General features: G+C 39.4%; 1 protein-coding gene across 1 annotated transcript; it reads right to left on the reverse strand.

Moving 5' to 3' along the window:
* Positions 1-5,238: 5,238 nt before the first annotated feature.
* Positions 5,239-11,115, reverse strand: LOC147631458 (uncharacterized). The gene is made up of 2 exons (XM_086809191.1): positions 10,818-11,115; positions 5,239-5,543 (listed from the first exon to the last, which is right to left on the reverse strand). The coding sequence occupies exons 1-2, from the start codon at positions 11,113-11,115 to the stop codon at positions 5,239-5,241; spliced, it is 603 nt and encodes a 200-aa protein (XP_086665317.1).
* Positions 11,116-17,755: the final 6,640 nt, after the last annotated feature.

Consider the following 17,755-nt stretch of genomic DNA (forward strand, 5'->3'; position numbering starts at 1 on the left):
AAAACCATAGATTTAAAATTTATAAATAAGTAAGAAAATTAGCTTACATGGAGCTTGTAAGCTCTCCTTTGGCTTGAGGGAGTGAGGGTTCTACTTTTTTTTGAAGCAAGAGTGGCCACCAATTCACTTTGGAGAGGATTAGGCCAAAAATAATTGAATTATTAAGAAATTCAATGTAGATGGCTCTGGACAATGGCTCTGGACAGGAATGAAATTCCTTGGCTAGATAGAAGAGTTGGGCCACTAAAGGTTAAAAAATGGTTGTTTTTAGGCTAGTTTGGCACCCAAATAAGTTAGGCTAAGCACTCTAATCTTGAAACCACGCATCAATAGATGGGGCCTACTTTTGTTGTACTCAATTTGGAATTTTTAATCTCTTTGTTTATGATTATCATCTTTGTTTTTAATCTCTTTGTTTATAATAATTTATCCTTGTTTTTAATCTCTTTATTCATGATCATATATGGATCATTATCTTTGTACAAGAATTTATGCCATGAGCATGATGTAGTACTTGTATTATTATTCTTTTGCTCACTCATATTATATACTTTCCATCATTTATACACACACACACACACACACACAATCAATGTGATCTTTCCATCAATTATATATATATGCACACATAGTTAGTGTAATCTTTGCTCTATATCTTTTTTTTTCTCTTTGTGTACTAACAAACTATTATCGATGCACATTTATCTTATAAATAATTCACCAAAATTTCTTAATCATTTAATAAATAAAATGCATACAATTATCAAGAAATCCAACCTCCACATGGAGAGTAAAAATCAATGAGAGCCTACAATGAAAGTTCCTGACTTGATCGATATTATGTCCCACTAACATTGAGAGCTCAACGAAGAGAGAGATAATGAGTGAGAGAGAGAGAGAGAGAGAGAGAGAGAGAGAGAGAGAGAGAGAGAGAGAGGGAGAGAGATTATTAGGATGCCACATGTTATTTTTTAACACTAAAAATATCATAATATGTTAAACGATATGTCGGAAGTGAAATTCCTTATAAAACCCAATGGGGCTTGGATGTGTCACTTCTAGCATCACTAAGGCCCCATACAAGTGATCAATACCATGATCTCTGAGCTTGTCACATTCATTAGTAAGAAGGAGACAAGCCACCATAAGAGCCATGGGGAGCTTAAACTTTGAGCTTGTAGAGAGAGAGAGAGAGAGAGAGAGAGAGAGAGAGAAGGGGGGGGATGTATGGTAAATAAATTGTGTGTGTGTGTGTGTGTGTGAGAGAGAGAGAGAGAGAGAGTATATGTGGAGGGGAGAGAGTATATGTATATGTGATTATGTGTGTGTGAGTAAACGAATCTCAATTATATATAAGAGTGTGCATGCATACATGCATGTGTGTGTGTGTGTGTGTGTGTGTGTGTGTGTGTGTGTGTGTGAGAGAGAGAGAGAGAGAGAGAGAGAGAATGCACGAGTGTGTGCATGTGTGTGTGTGTGTGTGCATGAGAGAGAGAGAGAGAGAGAGTACAACATGTCAGGGTCATATCTCCACTTCTTTTTTACATTTCTTTTATGCTGTTAATATGTATACTAGTATAAGTGCCAATGTACATGTTGATAAAGCACCAATATAAGCATCGGTAGATTGACTGTTACATCAGTGTTGGAAAATGTATTCAAAAATAGGATGGACATCGGTGTTGGAAAATGTATTCAAAAATAGGACGGACATCGTGCTTATAGGCTAGACATTGTATCAAACTTTTAGGGGCTTTTTTAGAACCTCTTCCTTTTGGATAGTATTGCTTTTTAAACCTCTTTTTTTCTTCTCTCCTAACTTATCTTGCACTAAGAAAATGTGAGATCTCCTTTTGCTTTCTCTTTCTTCTATTCCTTCTTTACATTCTTACTAATCTCAATGTGCTTTCTCTTCGTTGTCATTTTTATTTTCACCATCTCTATTCTACTAAACCCTTATGTTTTTTTGTAAAGTGATGAGTTCATTTATTTTTTTTGGGATATCCAATACTACTTACTTTAGGGTTTAGTAAGTTGACATAATTTCTTTTATTTTTATTTTATTTTTATAAATGTTTAAAATCTTCTTTTGTAAGCATTTTTCTCTTGTTCTTACTTATTTGTAAGAAAGAAGAAGAAACTTTTTGTATTTGTCCTCTTTTTTTATTTTCTTAAAATATACTTTTGTAAGCATGTTTCTCTTTTGTTACTTATTTGTTGAGAAAGAAGAAGAAACTTCTCATATTTGTCCTCTTTTTCTTAATTGTTTGTAAAAGAACAAGAAGTAAAAGAAGAGGAACATACTATTCAACTTCTTCTTATTCTTATTCTTATTTTAACTAACAAATTCTTTTTGCTTAAAGGGTTTTCTTAAAGCTTTCAAGTGAGCCCCTTCTCCAACACAAGTTATTATCACTTATTATGTTAGGTAGAAGTGTCTACTCAGGTAGGACTCTAGTTCTCTTCTCCCTTATTTATATCTATTGGGGGTTTTAGTCCTTTATTCCTAAAGCTCATAATGCATTGGGGGTTTAGTCCTTTATTCCTAAATCTCATAATGCATTGGGGGTTTTAGTCCTTTATTTCTAAGGCTCATAAGCTCTTATGCATTATTCATATACACTTATATATTATCTCTTGAGAATTATGCACATGAGCTTCTGCATATGCATAAGCTCTTATGCATTATCCATGTTATCTTATGCATTAGCTCTTAAGCATAAGAGCTTATGCATTATGCATTATACATATAAGATTGCTCAACTGTTATGCGCATAAGAGCTTATGTAAACATAGGATATCTTATGCAAAATGCCCAGCTCATATGTGATGAATAAGAGCTTATGTGTAATGCATATGAGGTAATTCGTATGCATTAGCTCTTAGGCATTATGAATTATGCATTACACATAAGAATCCATAAGAGCTTATGCAATACACATAAGATCTCTTGTGTATTAGCATTTATTGCAAAACCCTCTTATACATAAGCTCTTAGCTCTTATGCATAACTTTAGGCTCTTATGCATAATACATAAGAGCTTATGTACAATTCCTAAGAGTGAATGCACAAGATACGATACATATGCATTTATAAGCTCTTATGAATAATGCATAAGATCTCTTATACATTATTAGAGCTTATGCATTATCTCTTATGCATAAGCTGAATGCTCTTATGCATAACTGAATGCTCTTATGCATAACTCTTATGCATAAGCTGAATGCTCTTATGCATAACTCTTGCCTCATGCATAATGTATAAGATCCCTTATTCATAGGCTCTTATGGATTCCCTTATTCATAGGCTCTTATCCATATAGGCTTTGATGCATATGAGTGTTAATGCATAAGAGCATAATGTATATGTAGAGGCTCTTATCTATATAGGTTTTTATGCATAGGAGTGTTAATGCATAAGAGCTTATGCATAGACACTTCCTCTTAAGATATAGAAATCAATGGCAGGCACCTAGTCATTAGGGTGTGAACAACTATAATCACAACACACACCACCATAACCAAACAACACACAAGGTAGTAAACATAAAGAGATAAAGAAGAAAAGGGGGAATAAGGACAACCATGAAGGCCAAATATAAATCAAAAGAAGGTTAAGGATTACAATGACTTGCACAACTGCTTGGCATACACATAAGCTTTCAAGTAAGCTTGACACTTATTATCATGAGGAGTAGGAGTCTACTTCTCTTCTCTCTTATTCATTTATGCGTTATGTAGTAGCTCTTATGTACGCTCTTATGCATTATGCATAAGATCTCTATGTATAAGCTCTTATGCATAATGTGTACGAGCTAATGCATAATAATTTCATACATGTGTATTAACTCTTATGCATAAGCGGTTATGCACAAGACCTTTATGCATAGAGAGCTCTTATGCATATTATTTTATGCTTAAACATAAAGCTTATTTATGCATAAACGTTTTTGTAATTTATGTTTACTAAATTTTTTTCCCTAATTTCCATGGGCATGATGTTGCTAGACAAATGGCAAGAATTGAGCACCGTAAGGTTTACTTAAAAGACATATACAACAAACTAGCTAGCTTCCCTTGAATAGCAAAGAGGGTTTTGCTTATAGTAATACTCATAGTAGATTGCTCTCTCTTAGATTGAGGATTTCATTGTTAGAGTAGTTGATGGAGCATGGCATTTAATATGCCCTCCCATGCATTGAAAATGAGAAGGCAAAACAAGAGCCAATTTTTGGGTGAATTTTGTCAAGGAGGTCATGCATAACCACAACCACCTCCCAATCTTCCTCTACAAGATCTACTACTTGGGCCATGTTGACCACAATGTTTTTCCCTCCAAGTTTGGCTTGGCATTCTTTAACCTCAAAGTTTGGCTTGGCATTCTTTAACCTCAAAGTTTGGTTAAAAAATGCCAAGTTTGGCTTGGCATTCTTTAACCTCAAAGTTTGGGCTATTTGTTTCATCTCTTTGTGTTCAGTTTTTCGTTCTTTTTTGTCATGAATGGCCCTAAGGATGGTTTCTATTAGTGGGCCATAGTAGCGTTTCAATTTGCTACCATTGAAATATCTTGCCATCTCAACATTGTCGAGTATCTCTATGTGCACTTTGCCTTGCAGGGTTATCTCAGTGATGACTAGGAAAGGTCCTAAGCCTCTGAGTTTGAGTTTCTTTTTATGGATTTTTGTGCTAAAGAGGAGGACCATGTCGTTCATTTGTTTGTCCTTAAGCTGGTCATCATTAAACCATTGTTTATGTCTCAGTTTTTTGACAGTCATACTATATATAGCGAGGAGGCGTGTTTCATCAAGTTTTTCAAGCTCGAACAAGCGACAGCCATGGACATTGCCCGTGAGTTTTTCCTTTCATACAATTCGCAAACTCGGGACAAAGAACTCCATAGGCATAACTGCTTCAGTACCATAGGTCAAACTGAAGGGTGTCGCATTGGTCGCAACCCTGTAAGATGTTTGATAGGCCCAAAGTGCCATAGAAAACTTTTGTTCCCAATCGTTGCGGTGGCTGGCTTCAGCTATTTTGGTTAAAACGGCACAAAGAACTTTATTGGTGCTCTCTGCTTGGCCATTGGCTTGGGGGTAGTATGGGAAGGATTTCCTGTGAGTGACGACAAATTCTTGTAAGAGGAATTATATTACCTCATTAATGAAGTGTGTATCATTGTCATTCACAATCTCAAGAGGGCATCTGAAACGAGTGATCATACAGTAATTTGGTAGTAGATCACACATCAACCTTGCCGGTAGCCCTTGCTTCAACCCATTTCGTTGTGCAATAGTCCATGGTGGTTGGCCACGATGATGTATCGAGCTTGAGTGTATCAAGCCAGGGACTAATGGGTCCGATGAAGTCGATGTCCCATTTTTCAAATGCTTGTAATGACACAATGGGGTTCAAGGGCATACTGTCCTTAAAGCATGGAATTGCTGCTCGGTAGCATTCGTCGCACCGCTTGACATATTCAGTTGTGTCAACCATCAAGGTGGGCCACCATAGCCCTATTGTGAGGACTTTGCGCATGGCAATATCTGCTACAAAGTGCACCCCAGAGCACAAGCGGAGTGAGCCTGTTCTAAAAGGAAGACATATTCTTCTTCTCGGACACAGCGTCTTGTAATTTTTTCTTTCCCCTACCCTATAAAGTTGGCCTACAATCAATTGGTAGGGAGCTGCATGTTTAATGAGGCGGCATGCTTGGTCTTTGTTGAGGAGTGGGTCAATTGGTAGGCCATTGGCGAGGAAGTGTGCAACCTCCTCTCCCCATTCCGGAATTAAGCATAGTTGGAACAAGGCAACATCAGGTAAATTGTCATCGACTCCCACTGGTGGCTCGCCGTTTAGGATGCAAGACATATGGTTCGCCAAGACATGCTGTGAGCCCTTTCACATTGTGACAGTGAAGTCGAACTCAAGCAAGATTAGCAACCGTCGGGTGATTCTTATAGTTTTGTAGGGTTTGTTTACCAGATATAGAAGAGCTTGATGGTCTATAAAGAAGATAAATTTGGTTGCCAGAAGATAATGGCGAAACTTCTTGACCGTGTAAACTATAGCTAACCCTTCCCTCTCCAGTGTTGGTATAATTCCGTTCTACCTTGTTGAGTTGGCGGTGGCTGACAAAGCTGATGGGGAAATCCATCTTATGCTCACCGGGTTGAGCCAACACACACCCAACTCCGAAGGCAAAAGCATCAATGTAGACATGAAATATAATGTCCCGATTGGGGACATCAAAATAGGAGCACTTGTTGCTAAGGCTTTCTTTAGGGTGTTATACGCCTGTTGGTATTCCTATACCCACTCAAAGAGGATCATGAGTCCGTAAAGGGGGCGAGCTATATCGGCATACATGAAAATGAAACACCGATAATATCCAACGTGTCCCATGAAGCTCTGGACTCCCTTAAAATTGGTTGGTGGTTGTGGCAACTCAATGATGAGCCGCACCTTGCTATCATCAGTGGAGATTCCTTGTTTGGAGACAATATGTCCTAGGATGACTCCATGTTGAACCTAGAACTGACATTTAAGAGGGTTTAGGGAAATACGGTAGAGCCTACATCTTTCTAGCACCTTCCATAAACATTCGAGGTGTGATTTCTATGTGGGATTGACACAAAGGTCATCCATAAAGACTTCAAGAAATTTTCAAAGATACTCCTTGTAGGTTGTGCACATCAGACGCTGGAAGGTGCTGGGGGCAAAAGGCATGACACGGTATGCATAAGTTTCCCATTCGGTAGCAAAGGGTGTTTTGTGTTTATCTTTTGGATCAATAAATACTTGATTTTATCCAGAGAATCCATCCAGGAATTTGTAGGCTTCCCTTCCTGCGATTCTTTCGAGCACTGGCTTTGTGAAGGGTAAGGGATCGTGATCCCGTATAGTGGCAGCATTAACCTTTTTAAGGTCCACGCACACTCGCACCTTTCCATTCTTTTTGGGCACTATCACTAGGGTATTACTATGGGTGATACCCATTCCATGTGCTCAATTTCATTGAAGAATGAGGCATCTATATGAGTCAATCAATTTCTTCCCAGACCATCTTGGAGTATTTTGGATTCATAGGGTAAGCTCGTTGCTTGACCGGTCTCATCGATCAACCATGGGAATGGTGTGTTTGACCACTTCGCGAGGTACACCCTTCATATCTGTGTACTTCCAGGCAAAGAAATCCTAGAATTCAGTGAGGAGAGTGATGAGTTTGGTTTCTTCACCCGAGACCGCCAGATTAACTTCATTCACCTTGTATGGACCATCATACGAGGTCCCTAGCTTTCCGTTGTGAGACCTTTGGGGGCTGAATCATATTGTACAAATTAATCGCCGGCCATCTTAAAGGTTCTTAAGTGTTTGAGCACTTGTTTAGTCTCTTTTGCTTTAGCACTTTCCTCTTCTATCAATTTTTTGGCCTCTTTCTCTTCAAGCACTAACTTCTTGTTGCGTGCTTTGCGCCGTGCAGAGAGCGGCAAAGCTTTTGGGGTTCGGGTTGGGGGTCAACAGGTTGTGTAGGGGTGGTCATGTGGACTAGGAGGGAGTTATTAATTGCTTCGATTCCTCCCCAGTGAAAAACCGTGATACACCCTGTATGATTCCTCCCGGCGAAGTTGGAGAATGTGGGAAAATTGGAATTATTGATGAACTCCTTTTTGCAAGATTTGGTTAAAGTATTCATGTGTTTCAATTGCCCCTATGCATTTAAGCCAGTGGGTATCTCAGTCAGTAGGGAAGACAACGTTCTTGTCTAGGGAATCCATCAAGTTTGCGAGTTCTATGTGAGTGTGTTCCCCTTGAAGGTTCCGCATTATTGGCCTTTTCAAGCTCATGAGTGGTGACTTTGGACAAGTATGTGGTGCTGAGCATGTAGAGAGACGTAATCTCTTGCCCACCACATTTAAGCCAGTGGGTATCTCAGTCAGTAGGGAAGACAACGTTCTTGTCTAGGGAATCCATCAGGTTTGCGAGTTCTATGTGAGTGTGTTCCCCTTGAAGGTTCCGCATTATTGGCCTTTTCAAGCTCATGAGTGGTGACTTTGGACAAGTATGTGGTGCTGAGCATGTAGAGAGACGTAATCTCTTGCCCACCGGCTGTCTCACGAACCTGGTTCCCGTGCGCCTCAGAAATATGTCCAAGGTAGCCAAGGATATGCATCCAATTCTCAGAGTCTTCCGGCTCCACCAGGAGAGGTGCACATTCCTGGCTATCCTTTTCCTCATCTATTGTTTTGTGGCAAGTTTGGCACGGGTGGACTGCAGTGGACCAGGCGGCGGTTGCTTCCGAAGGGTCGGCCACTCATGGGATGAACCTTCCAAGTGCGTAGGTTGATCTTGACTATTTGGTCTTTTCTGTGATTATAGATGTGGTCGATATCCTTGTCGTGTATCATTTTTGTCTCCCTCATAAAGGGTCGTCATCCAAGGTGCAATCATACGAAATTGGCTATCTGCCAAAGTTCATCACCAACGTGGTGGAAGGTGGCCCAAGGATCTTGATTTTTAAATCCTTCAAAAGACCTATGGGCCTAGTGGTGGCTCCATCATCGAGTTTTACAAACAAGGTCGTGTCATCCATGGTTGGTGCCCCCCATTTCTCCTAGCATTATTTGGTGATAATGCTTACTCATGCCCCCCCATCCAGAATGGCAATGACGTGGAGGCCATCAAAGGTTATTGGTAATACCCCATTGAGTTCATCACCTTTGAAATATTTTTATGAGTTTGTTGACTCAAACCGTGGGGGTGCCAGCAATCCCATGGGATTTAATGAGTTCATCGTCCTCGGTCTCATTATATCAATCTAGCTTTGCAGATTCCTGCATCCATGTCCCAAGGGGTCCCTCCATCCAATCTTTTAGATCCTTCCATAAGCGTGGGCTACCTTGAAGCAAGGTGCCAATGGGGATCTAGAGCTGAGAAGAGAGGAAGGAAGAGAGATCTATAATGTCTCTTGGAGCATATGCGATTCCTTGAGGAAGGTCGCCTTGGCTTGTCCTCAAGCTCTTGTTCGTATAGGGTATTGGGATTTGGACTTCTACGTCTGTCCTTTTGAGGTGGTCATCCCTCAGGCTTTTAAGATATTCAGCTACTCGATTTCCCTGGTGGGGGGTAGATGGCATGGCTACCTTAAAGCAAGGTGCCAATGGGGATCTCGATCTGAGAAGAGAGGAAGGAAGAGAGACATGTAATGTCTCTGGGAGAAGATGCAGTTCCTTGAGGAAGGTCACCTTGTGTGGTGGGTGTTGATGCTAGTGTTGGCCTATTCGGGTGCTTGTTCTTGGAACTCTTTGTTATACACCTGAGCTTCCTCGGTAGGTCGCATCTTGGAGACCGAGGGGCATGGCTCTAGCTAAGCTGTCGGAGGCTCATCTTCTAACTGAACTTGGCAATCCTAGGCCAACCCTTGCTTTCCCATTAGCCTCTCCTTTTCCTCAACAATGGGATTAAGGTATTTAGCTAACTTTTTGGGAAGCTGGTTAGGGTCAATTGGCTCCCTGGCATGGCTGGCTAAAGGTAGCAATTGTTCCTCTCCAGATAAAGAGGTTGATGCATGGGTGGTTGTGCCATCTTCCAAGCTGCTTTTAATGACTACCCAGCTATCCTCTTTGCCAATTTTTGTCTAGTCATGCGTGCTTGTTCCGAGACATTCTTTTGAGATAAAACTTTTGCAAGGTTGATGCCTCCGCTGCGCGGGAGCTGTGGCCCTTTGTCTGCTTTGTAATCTCGTCACTACATTGAGAGGGACCGTATGGATGAAGCCCTCTCTTACACTCAACAAGTTAATGCTAGTGCTGGGATTAGCTGCATGAGCTTTTCCTGCTATGCCTGCACTCAGCGGATAGTAAGTGCATGAATGTGTGGAATAGTAGTGCTTGACCCCCTGTGGGTAGTCTCTCTTTCTCTGTAAGTGTTTTTTTTTTGGGAATGGTATGGCCATACACTTTCAAGAAGGTACGCGCATACGCTGAGATGAGGACATGGGCATACACTTCTCGGTAAGGGAATGGAACGGGCATGGCAAAGAAGACATGAGCATACGCTTCCAGGAAGACATGGGCGTATGCTTCCAGGAAGACACGGGCGTGGCTACAAGAAGGATACAGGGGTGCACTTGTGGAAAATGAAGGAAGCCGCAAAGGGAGAAGAGAAACTAGACTAACATCATCCACTCCACGCATGCACCACAATCAAGCAAGCAAGCATTCACAAACATAAGCATGCAACCATAAACACGAGAGAGAGAGAGAGAGAGAGAGAGAGAGAGAGAAGGCAAGACTCAATTGTGACAAATGGGATTGTGTCTTTTCACATTCCATAAAACCATTTATATACATGAGCTCACTTTTAACAATGGCCGGTCGCCCATTTACAATTGGGGACCCAAAATTGGCTTCCTAGCTCTATGTACATCTAGCTCATTCCTATAACCAGCATTATACAAGCCATAAGCTCAGTCATCCCATATATCTTTTCTCACAAATTCATACAGGAATTTAGCATTGGATCTCGCATTGGCCTTGCGGGTATGATGTATCGAGTTGCCAGACTAATGGGTCCAATGAAACCAATGCCCCATTTTTCAAATGGTTGTAAGAATACAACAGGGTTCAAGGGCATGTTGTCCTTAAAGCATGGGATTGCCACGCGTCAGCATTTGTCGCAATATTTGACATATTCTCCCATGTAAGTCAATCAAGGTGAGCCACCATAGCCCTACTATGAGGACTTTACGAGTAGTGATATCTCCTTCAAAGTGCCCCCCAACATAGGCAGAGTAAGCCTCTTCTAAAAGGAAGACATACTTGTCACACGGACACAGTGTTTTACAATTATGTCCATCCCCTGCTTGTAGAGTTGGCCTACAATCAATTGATAGGGAGCAACCTTTTTGATGAGGCGCCTTGCTAAGTCTTTGTTGAGGAGTGGGTCAACGGGTAGGCCATCGGCTAGGAAGTGTGCAACCTCCTCTCCCCATTCAGGAATTAAGCACAGTTGGAACAAGGTGACATTTGGTAAATCATCATCGACTCCCGCTGGCGGCTTGCCATTGGGTATGCGTGACATATGGTCCGCCAAGACATGATGTGTTCCCTTCCACATTGTGATAGTGAAGTCAAACTCGACCAAGATCAGCAACCAATCTAGTGATCCTTCTACATGCAGGGTTTGTTTACTAGATGTGTTCCCTTCCGCACTGTGATAGTGAAGTCAAACTCGACCAAGATCAGCAACCAATCTAGTGATCCTTCTACGTGCAGGGTTTGTTTACTAGATAAAGAAGAGCTTGATGATCTACAAAGAACATAAATTTGGTTGCCAAAAAATAATGCCGAAACTTATTGACTGTGAAAACCATTGATAACCCTTCCTTTCAGTAGTGGTATAATAGGGAAATCCCTATTATGTTCACCAGGTTAAGTCAACACACACCCGATTGCAAAGGCAGAGGTGAATTATAAAAAGGGGGGTTGTGTCCATTCATTATGAGATAATGCATTATTATATATAACTAGCCCTTATTCACACTTGGGGATGTCCAAAACTTTTAACTAAATGAGTTTAGGTGTGGCTAGATTTTACATAATTGTAAAACTTTTATAGTGTCTTGTTATGTTCACTCTCATTTGTGTGGAAGAGAGCATCTAGTTAACCCAAAATAGAACTAGCATCCCCCTACCTACAAATTCTATCCTTGGAAATCAATTATAGCCTAAAATCATAGTTGTGAGCTAGTATCTGGTTACGGTGTGAGTGGAGTCTTTTGAGTACACACTTGAGTAGGAATACATTGTCCAAAAACTTGTTATGAAATTTTCGTACATCCAAAATCCCCACCTCTAGCATAGGATTTTTTTCACATTATATATGGCCGTAGGGGGCCAATGATGTATCAGAAGGAAATGGACACCCACTTAAGTTAGGCAGCTGGGCAAAGCCTATTTGTATATATACAACTTTTGATAATGTGAATGGGGGAATTCAATCATTTCTCAAGTGCAAAGCTTTTTTCTTCTCTTGAGCTCTTGCTTTCTTGATTATAGGATGCATGCTTATGTGTAGATTAAGTGTATTGAGTATGCATGCTTCCTTACTTGAGTGAGAGCGTGATTGAGCATGTATTAAGTGTATTGAGTATGCATGCTTCCTTACTTGAGTGAGAGCGTGATTGAGCATGATTAGAGAAGAAGGTGGTTCAAGCTTTTAAGCGTAACCACTACCTTTTGGAATGATTACTTAGTTGATTTAAGAGTAGAGGAAGAGTTCAAATAAGAGGGATTAACACACCTCTTGGCCTCTTTAGCCTCTTCACTAGGGACTTTCATGATCCAAGATAAGTGGTCTAACCGTTAGCACTATGGTTCCTTGATAAGGAGCAAGAAGATTCTTAATATGAACAAATGGCGCTGCTCTACCACGGATCAAACTAGTCTTGGGTGGATGAGGTTAAGAAGTAGAGCTACTTTTCAAAGATCTTCTATTATTCTCACTCTATCTTGCCCTTGGATGCAAATCCTTGGTAGAATGTTGAGGAGATGTGTTCTAGAGTAGGATTGGAGTTGTTTTATGTGGTTATGTGTGCTATTTGGGTATTTAAGAGTAGATTTGTGTGATTAGAGTAGGCCTTGCTTCTAACCTTAACCTTTTTCATGTTTTATGTTGATCGCTATGTTCTATTCTTTGTCTCCTGGGAGTGGTGGAATGAAGAGAAAGCTCTCCCAAGTGTGATTGAGGTAGGTTATCTCTCCCCTTGGTTGATTTGAGCTTTATCTTAGATTAATTAAGAAATTAGTGTAATTAACATTTTTTATTTATTTATACTATTAAGGCATTAATATTTGAAGCTATTGTTTTTGTAAAATTGAGTTGAAAATCATGACATTGGAGTGATGCTAAGAAACCCCTTTCATGTAAAAGAACAAAAAAACCCTTAAAAATCAAAAAAAAATCTTTAAAAAGTATTTTATGGTCTTTGGAATTCTTGGATAGTCAATCAAGATTTGGATCATTCAAATTCAAATCATTGACCAAAGCCTAAAAGTGGTTGATGAGGAATTGTTGTGGTAGATGATTTTCATTGCCACACACTTGAGGTTTAAGAATGGTGGTTGTCAAGGTATCGATCAAATATTCTCTTATAAGAAGGTATAAAGTTTTGTAAAGACCCTTGATATACCTAATAAGTAAATAGAAATCTGCTCTTGCCTACCACCATTAATGTATTGTTGGATCGCCGATCCCAAATCATCAACCACGTTCAATCCCGATCCCAAATCCGGAATGTCAATCTCTACTCCAAGAGTCCAAATCGCCAATCCTACTCTAAGAAATCAGATTGTTCACTTTTGGATCACTTGTCTTTTCAGATCATTAACTTTTTTGGATCAAGCGATTCCAAGGTCTCAGCCGTGGACATGTCCTGATCATTGATCCTATCTCCAGATAATTTACGATCCAAATCATAGCCATATTTAGATCATTGGTTTTATATCTGGATCATCGAGATATTCAAATTGTTGGATCTTCAGTTCATAGCCTATTCCGATCATTTAAGATCTAGATCGCCAATCTGACATCCGGATTGTCAATTTGACATGATTCCAGAGAGTGAAAAAAATAAGAAAAGATAAAAAAAATTCATAGTTGCATTGCTTATGTACATCTTGCATGTTCTTTCTTATTTCTATGAAACCCCATTAAAAGACTCAAAAATTATAAAATCCTCATAAAAAGAATTCTTGCACAAGTGATTCTCGTACTTGATCTTATGCATTAACGATCACATCGAATCATTGCCTAGTCATATTCTAACCCGATCTTTGAATACCAGCCTTCGTCCCTCTCATGATTCGACAGTAGTAGGGAGTGGTACCACACCACGAGTAGAATTGACCTCCCTCATTACGCCAAACACTAGCTCATAAGTAGACCAAGAGTCCTTCACAATGGAAGAGACACGATCAATATTGTGGGGTATAAACCCTATAGAAGGGTATGGCAAGAATTGAAGCTAAACAAGACCAAAGAGAGAAAGACCCTAAATTACTTTGAGATTGAGGATGTTCTAGCTTCCTCCACTCAAATTGCTTTGAGATTAAAGAAGAGCGGGGAGTGGGAAACCATGATGAACCAATCCTCATGGACAGAATGGAAGAACTCAAGGAAAAAGCTCAAAAAACATCTCAAGCCCATAGGGACAAGAGGCACAAACAAACCAGGAATCCAAGGGATGATCCAAGATATATTAAGATTGAAGATGTTCCAGAACCTCCTTTTTAAATCACTTTGGACAAGGAATTAAGAGATAGAAACCAGTGATGGATCAATCTTGATGGATGGGATGGATGAACTCCTAGAAATGGCCAAGAAATCTATGGAAGGGTGATATAAATTGAGACCGAAAATATGAAGAACTCCTTCCCCAAAAAATACAAGAGTGCCCTAACTCAAGATAGGAGATCTCGAGGTTAAGCAAAGCACATAAACCGGTACATGTGGGCCCAACTAGAAATAGAGGGTCGTGTAGGAATTACAAGACTCCTACATCGAGACCTCTAGAACCTATCCTAGAAGAATCTCATGAAGGTAGTGTCTCAAGCTAGGAATTACAAAAATATTGACATTCAAAGGACCACTTAGAACAACAATGGGAAAACAAGGAAGCACTAAAAGAGCTTAAACTTAGAGAGGGAACCTGTAATAATGACCCTTTGGAGCTTGAAGACATAGGAAACATAACAGCTCTACATGACCATATCCTGAGGGAATGAGAGGTTCATGAGAGGTATCTTGTGCTCGAAGAATCTGTGGTAGGAGAAAACACCAAGGAAAATGAGTTAGAGTGAGCATGGGTATCATCACATCAAAAGGAAACTCCTTATGGACCATGATTTCATACATCGGCTCAAAAGAAGAGTCAATAACTATAGCTAACGTGCATTCACAGTAAGGTCAAAACTTAAGAAGAAATGAGAGCCTTGAGAGTGATCCTCTTGACCCGAGTGACTATCTCTATGGCTGAATACTTAAAAAGGGAAACCAAAAACCTAGAATGAAGACCACCAATGGATGAAAATTCAACTTAAGCCATTAGGATATTGACCAAGAAACTGAGGAAAACCTATTGAAGGTATACAAAGACATGCCTATCTCAGTGCAGTGGTAAAAACTTCGAAGATGATGATATGAATGCCACCGTTCCAATCAAACTAGAGGGAATGACCATGAGTGCAATCCTAGAGGAGGAGCAGGAGTGAACATAGCCACCAATATTGAGGTACATTATCAATTTATGAGAGAGAAAGTACTATAAGGTCAACTGGATCTAAGATTTGTAAAGGCTGAAGACCAAATTACAGATATCTTCACCAAAGCATTCATGAGAGAGAATTTTGAAAAGTTTCAAAGACTATCTAGCTCTTGAGTAGAGTCCATAGCCACTACGTTCCATGCTTGCTCTTGAGTAGAGTCCATAGCCACTACGTTCCATGCTTGCTTAAGTATTAGGGGTGACATAAAAAGCATGGCGTTAGGTCTTCACTTCATCTTTGATTTGGCATTTAATCGTGTGGTTACAAAGGCTTGTGGTGTAGTTCTTTCAATCTTGAAACCCAAATGTAGGGGAACCCTTTGTTAAAGCCTCTTGAGCGTCAAGTAGGATGGGATCCAATGTGGTGTTTGGCAAATGCTAAGATAGAAGGAGATTCAATGTGGTGTTTGACAACTGCTAAAAGCCTTGAGCATTAAGTAGGACGGGATCCAACATGGTGTTTGATAGCTTATAAGATAAAACTGGGATTTGGGGCTGCCTTGCGTAGGTAGGATTGACTACTTGTAGACTTATACCTTGCTTGAGATTCTTCTCTAACCCCCTCTTGTGAGGGAGAATGGCTATCCTCTTCTTGCCTTCATCTAGGCAAAGAGAGCTCTTCCTTCACTCCCATAGCCATGGAATCTCCTTGGTGTGACAAACAGGAGAGGATGCAGAAGAGGATGGCGAGCACGTCCACCCACATGAGAAGTTGCTTTTGTAACTCTATGGAAAAGTAACAAATGACACTTGTTTTGGCACAGGTTAAGGTAATTTCTTGCATTCAACAATCATGAACTTATGTGCAATACCTAGTACCACAACTCAACCCTAGTTCAAATTCATTCATCATCACTGTATGGGGTCCCTAATCTCATCACTGTATGGGGTCCCTAATCTCATCCAGAGTTGGTTTTTACTTCTAAGAATTGAAAGCATAATTGAGGGAACTGAAAAATATTTTTACTCATTGTTTTGACCTAATTTATATATACTTTTGGGAAACCTTGCAAATCTCAAAACATCTCCATTGTTGTTGAGTTTTTTGGAGAATATTTAAAAACACAATGTAAAAATTATTATGATTCCTCCATCAAAATTTAAGCTCAAATTGGCACCTATTTTGAATATTTTTTATAAAATAATACATGAAATTATTGTGTTTCTTCTCATTGGAATTATTCTTTAAACTAGAGTTTCTCCACTAAAATTTATAGTTTCAAGATTTGACTCTCTTACAGCCTTGGCCACCATTAACATGATGAGGTTTTTGCCTTAAAGATTACTCTTGTGTCATGAATTTTTCTATTTTAAGTCAATAGTCAAGCTAAGGTTATTCGCATTCAAGTATAAATGTGTTTTATTTGGATCCATTGGAGTTTTCATATTCTTATTTAAAGCAACACACTATAGGTCGTCAACAAAAACCTTCATTTTCACGATCCTCTATAACAAGCTTAAAAATTTAGGTCACTTATATACCTTAATCTAATTTGACTTAGAATTTTAATAAAATTTCCAAAGATCCATCGATGATCTCATAAATGTCATTATAATTGATAACCTCTTCACCATTTTTTGACCCTTATATTATTTATTTACATCCCATGGAGTCTTAAAAATTATATAAGATAATATTATAATATATCAGGGTTGATATTAATTTATATTCATTGACATTAAATGTATAATCGATATATGTGCCAATCTAAAAGTTTATATTGGTCAAGATCAGTCTTTTTTTTAAATGTGAGAGAGGGTACTTAATTACACATGTGTGAGTAGACCTCTCATTTGAGAAATGAAATGAAGCCAGTTAATCAACCAACAAATTTTTATATCTTTAAAAACTTGGGTTTTCATGAAATGAAGCCCCTCAATCATACTTGTTGTTTTCTAAAGATCTCTTTCATGAGACCTGAGTTTCACAAAAGTCAACTGAAAGACTCTATTTCGTCTTCTTCCTTTTTGATTATGTAGGTGTTTGTAGTTTCTATTTAAAGGGCACAAATCTCACCTCAATTGTGGTACTAGCTTGGCAACGATGCCAAAATCTTGCTAAAGTTGTCTTGTATCTAGTAACCATGCTAAAGTTATCTTATAACTAGCAACAATGTCAACCATACCAAAATGCCCCATGCAAGTGGACTCCACAAACCAAAAGGATTCACGATAATCTGCTAGTATTCACGATAATCTGCTAGTATTCATGGCCTATGATGTTATTCTTATCTTGTTCAAGTTACCCTATGTCCCCATAGTCTCACCTAGAGAGGCTAACTAGTAGTATTCATGGCCTATGATGTTATTCTTATCTTGTTCAAGTTACGCTATGCCCCCATAGTCTCACCTAGAGAGGTTAACTAACTTATTATTTGGGTTTTTCTTTAGTTATTTTGGAGCTTTTAGTTATGGATTTTCTACTTACTCTAT

This window comes from Cibotium barometz, chromosome 15 (assembly GCF_041138505.1).
Source record: "Cibotium barometz isolate CiBa-2024 chromosome 15, ASM4113850v1, whole genome shotgun sequence".
Classification (NCBI taxonomy): Eukaryota; Viridiplantae; Streptophyta; class Polypodiopsida; order Cyatheales; family Cibotiaceae; genus Cibotium; species Cibotium barometz.

Coding starts and splice junctions, on each gene's coding strand:
- LOC147631458 (XM_086809191.1), bottom strand. CDS start 11,115: ATGTGGAAGGGAACACATCATGTCTTGGCGGACCATATGTCACGCATA. Junction 5,544..10,817: donor ACACTGTGTCCGTGTGACAA/GTATGTCTTCCT, acceptor ACTTTGTAGCAG/ATATTGCCATGCGCAAAGTC.